The sequence below is a fragment of the Manacus candei genome, unplaced genomic scaffold (assembly GCF_025592945.1).
Source record: "Manacus candei isolate 608988 ecotype Guabito, Panama unplaced genomic scaffold, ASM2559294v1 h1tg000633l, whole genome shotgun sequence".
NCBI lineage: Eukaryota > Metazoa > Chordata > Aves > Passeriformes > Pipridae > Manacus > Manacus candei.
The window spans coordinates 10,512-13,381 of record NW_026138681.1 but is presented as its reverse complement, the minus strand read 5'-3'; the positions used below and the strand labels follow the sequence as shown (position 1 = coordinate 13,381).

Genomic DNA, 2,870 nt, shown 5'->3' with positions numbered 1-2,870 from the left:
CCTGCAGAGCCCTGGGAGTGCAGCACTCTTGGCAACCCTTACCCCTGAACTCCTCCTGCCTCCTGCCTGCTCCTGGAAAGGCACCTCCCAGGCACTCGCAGTGCCTGAGGGACATCATAACCAGCTGGGAATGCGATGGCTGTGCTGGTCTGGGCACAGGTAAAAGGCAAAGCACCCTGTTGACCCTGGGCCTGGTGCCCCTGGGCCTGGCAAGGGGTGTCCAGGGTTGGCTTGGCAGAGCCTGTCTGCTCCAGGAGGACTGGAGACACTGCTCTGGCCTATCTTATCCTGGGCCTGGAGCAGCCTTGACCCTCCTGCTTCCCCTTACAGCGTCCGGTTAAGACCCAGAGCTTGTTGCTCTCATGAAGGACTCTTCTGACAACACCAAGGAATAGGAGACCATCAACCCCACTACGAGCAAACTCCATACAAACTGACAGGCAAATCCCTCTCACAAAAGACGAGCAGCTCCAGCCCTGACAGTCAGGTAACATTGGGGTCATCCCAGAGCAGCTTCCCAGCAACTGAGGACAGCAGCTGCTCCAGCAGTCGGAGTGCTGACTGCAGGTGAAACCGCTCCCACCAGCAGTGTCAGACCCCAAATTCATCCAGCAGATCCTGAAGTCACCGTGACAGGAGCCGTGTTAGAGCACCCAGTGCTGGGAGCTCCACTCACCGGTGGGATGGTGAGACAGGGACCCACCGCTGACACGTCCCACGTCAGACAGGGAGGAGGAGCCCCCCGAAGGGAGGGAGCCAGGTGAGAGCAAAGTGCCCCTCCCTCAGCCTGGCAGAGGGGCTGTCCGGGCGGGCAGCGTGGGGCCAGGAGCAGTGGCACGGGGAGGCAGGAGCTGTCCAGGCATCCCGGGGCTGGGACCCTCCTTTCCTCAGCAAGTGGGGCCCAGCTGGGGCAGGGGACACCTGCTGGGACACCCGTGCCCACAATGTTCCGTCCTCCCCAAGGCCTCCAGCCCTGCCCTTCAGCCAGCCAGGCAGGGACAGAGCAGCCCTTGGGGTCGATCCCGCAGGGAAGCTGCCCCAGCCCTGCAGAGGTGCCATGGTCTGTCTCCCCTCCAGCATGCCTGCTGTGTCAACAATCAGAGGCTGACCCGGACTTCTGTGGAGAAAAAATCCAGATAAATGGGCTCTGTGCCCACGAGTTCTGCCTGGTGAGTTGCTTCATGTTTTGACAGGCAGTCCCTGCCACTCTCTCCTCATCAGTACGTGTCTTTTTTTCTACAGTTTTTTGCCAGCCACCTTCCTCTGCACAATGATGATCGCATAGGATTCCAGGGCTTTCTCCCAAGGGATATCCTAGATGTAGTCTCCCGGGAAGCACAGAAGGTGAGAGCTTGACAAGAGCAGGGAGATTTGTGCCAGGCGAGGTTTGCTGCAGCTTAACCCAGACCCCAAGCAAGAAAGCCCAGCCCTTCCAACCAGCTCTGGGACAAGGAGGAGGCCCTGAGGCTGCAGCTGATGGGGCTGCTCTGCTCTTTCCAGAGCTGCTGCATCTGTGCCCAGAGTGGGGCCACCATCTCCTGCTGGGATGGCACAGCAGGAAGAGCAGGGACACCCTGCACCTGCCCAATGCCAGGGCAGAGGGAGCTCATCAGTTTTCCTTTTCCCATCAGACCACCATGAGGGGAGGGCTCTAATGCATTTGCCCAGCTAGGAGACAGACACAGGCACTGCGATGCCAGGGAGTGCCTTTTTCCAGGAGGCAGGCAGAAGGCAGAGGAGGGGTAAGTTGCCAAAGCTGCACCCCAGGGCTCTGCAGGGCTTGAAGCAGAAGGACCCAGGAGAAGAGCTCAGCACCTCCATGAACCCGTTTGCTTTTGCAGGCCCTGGGAACTGCTCCTGTGCTCCTCCTGTGCTGCCAAGGACACCCCAGGACAGTGCTCTGGCCTGAGGGACATCATAACCAGCTGGGAATGTGATGGCTGTGCAACCCCAGCTGTTATCAACAGAAGTTGCCGTGACAGGAGCCGTGTGGCAGCCCCAAGTGCTGGGAGATGCACCCCCAGCCAGGAAGCATGAAGAACATCACAGACGTGAAACTGGTTCTGTCAGCAACTTATCAAATCACTTCAATAAATGTATAGGACTGCTTTTTAAAATACTTTTGTGTATTTGCAAAATTATGCAAATGGCACTTCCGATGTCGCAGCGTTTAGTAGATTGTTTCATCCTAATGCTTCACCTGACACATTGGAGGCTATTGCAAAGCCCAGGGCTTAGTAGTATCTTTGTTCAGGTTTCCCTTTCATCCCCCTTGGCTTTTGGCACAGCTTTCCTTTCCTTCCTATTCTATGGTTTCCCCTTGGTGTTGCAAGGGAGACGTTTGGAATGTTTTGCAATGCAGTGGTGCCACCACCTTGATGCACTGAAGGCAGGGAAGCAGTGGCGGGGTGTTGGCAGCGCCGTCCTGTCCCTGTTGCCGGCGGCCCGGGGGCAGGAGCGCCCCGGCGGTGCCATGGCGGGGTTCCCCTCAGGTGTGGGCAGCCGCAGCCCGGCTGTTCGGGGCGGCCCCGGCGGTGCCATGGCGGGGTTCCCCTCAGGGCGGCCCCGGCGGTGCCATGGCGGGGTTCCCCTCAGGGCGGCCCCGGCGGTGCCATGGCGGGGTTCCCCTCAGGGCGGCCCCGGCGGTGCCATGGCGGGGTTCCCCTCAGGGCGGCCCCGGCGGTGCCATGGCGGGGTTCCCCTCAGGGCGGCCCCGGCGGTGCCAGGGCGGGGTTCCCCTCAGGGCGGCCCCCGCTGCCCGTGCTCGGTGGTGTTGCCGGGTTCCGGGCAGGATGAGGTGGGACCGGGGCGGGAATAGTGAATGCGGTCTTTTATATCGCCCCCTTCGTTCTTCCCTTGTGGAGTATTTT

The 2,870-nt window shown here is 60.2% G+C and overlaps 1 protein-coding gene across 1 annotated transcript; it reads left to right on the top strand.

The window, feature by feature from the left end:
* Positions 1-691: 691 nt before the first annotated feature.
* LOC127466187 (PHD finger protein 7-like) lies at positions 692-1,741 on the top strand (the record flags this gene model as incomplete). The annotated part of the gene is made up of 4 exons (XM_051776785.1): positions 692-760; positions 1,078-1,169; positions 1,243-1,344; positions 1,632-1,741. Coding segments are annotated over 4 exons (287 nt in total), but the record flags the coding sequence as incomplete, so codon positions are not given.
* Between the last annotated feature and the right edge of the window lie 1,129 nt (positions 1,742-2,870).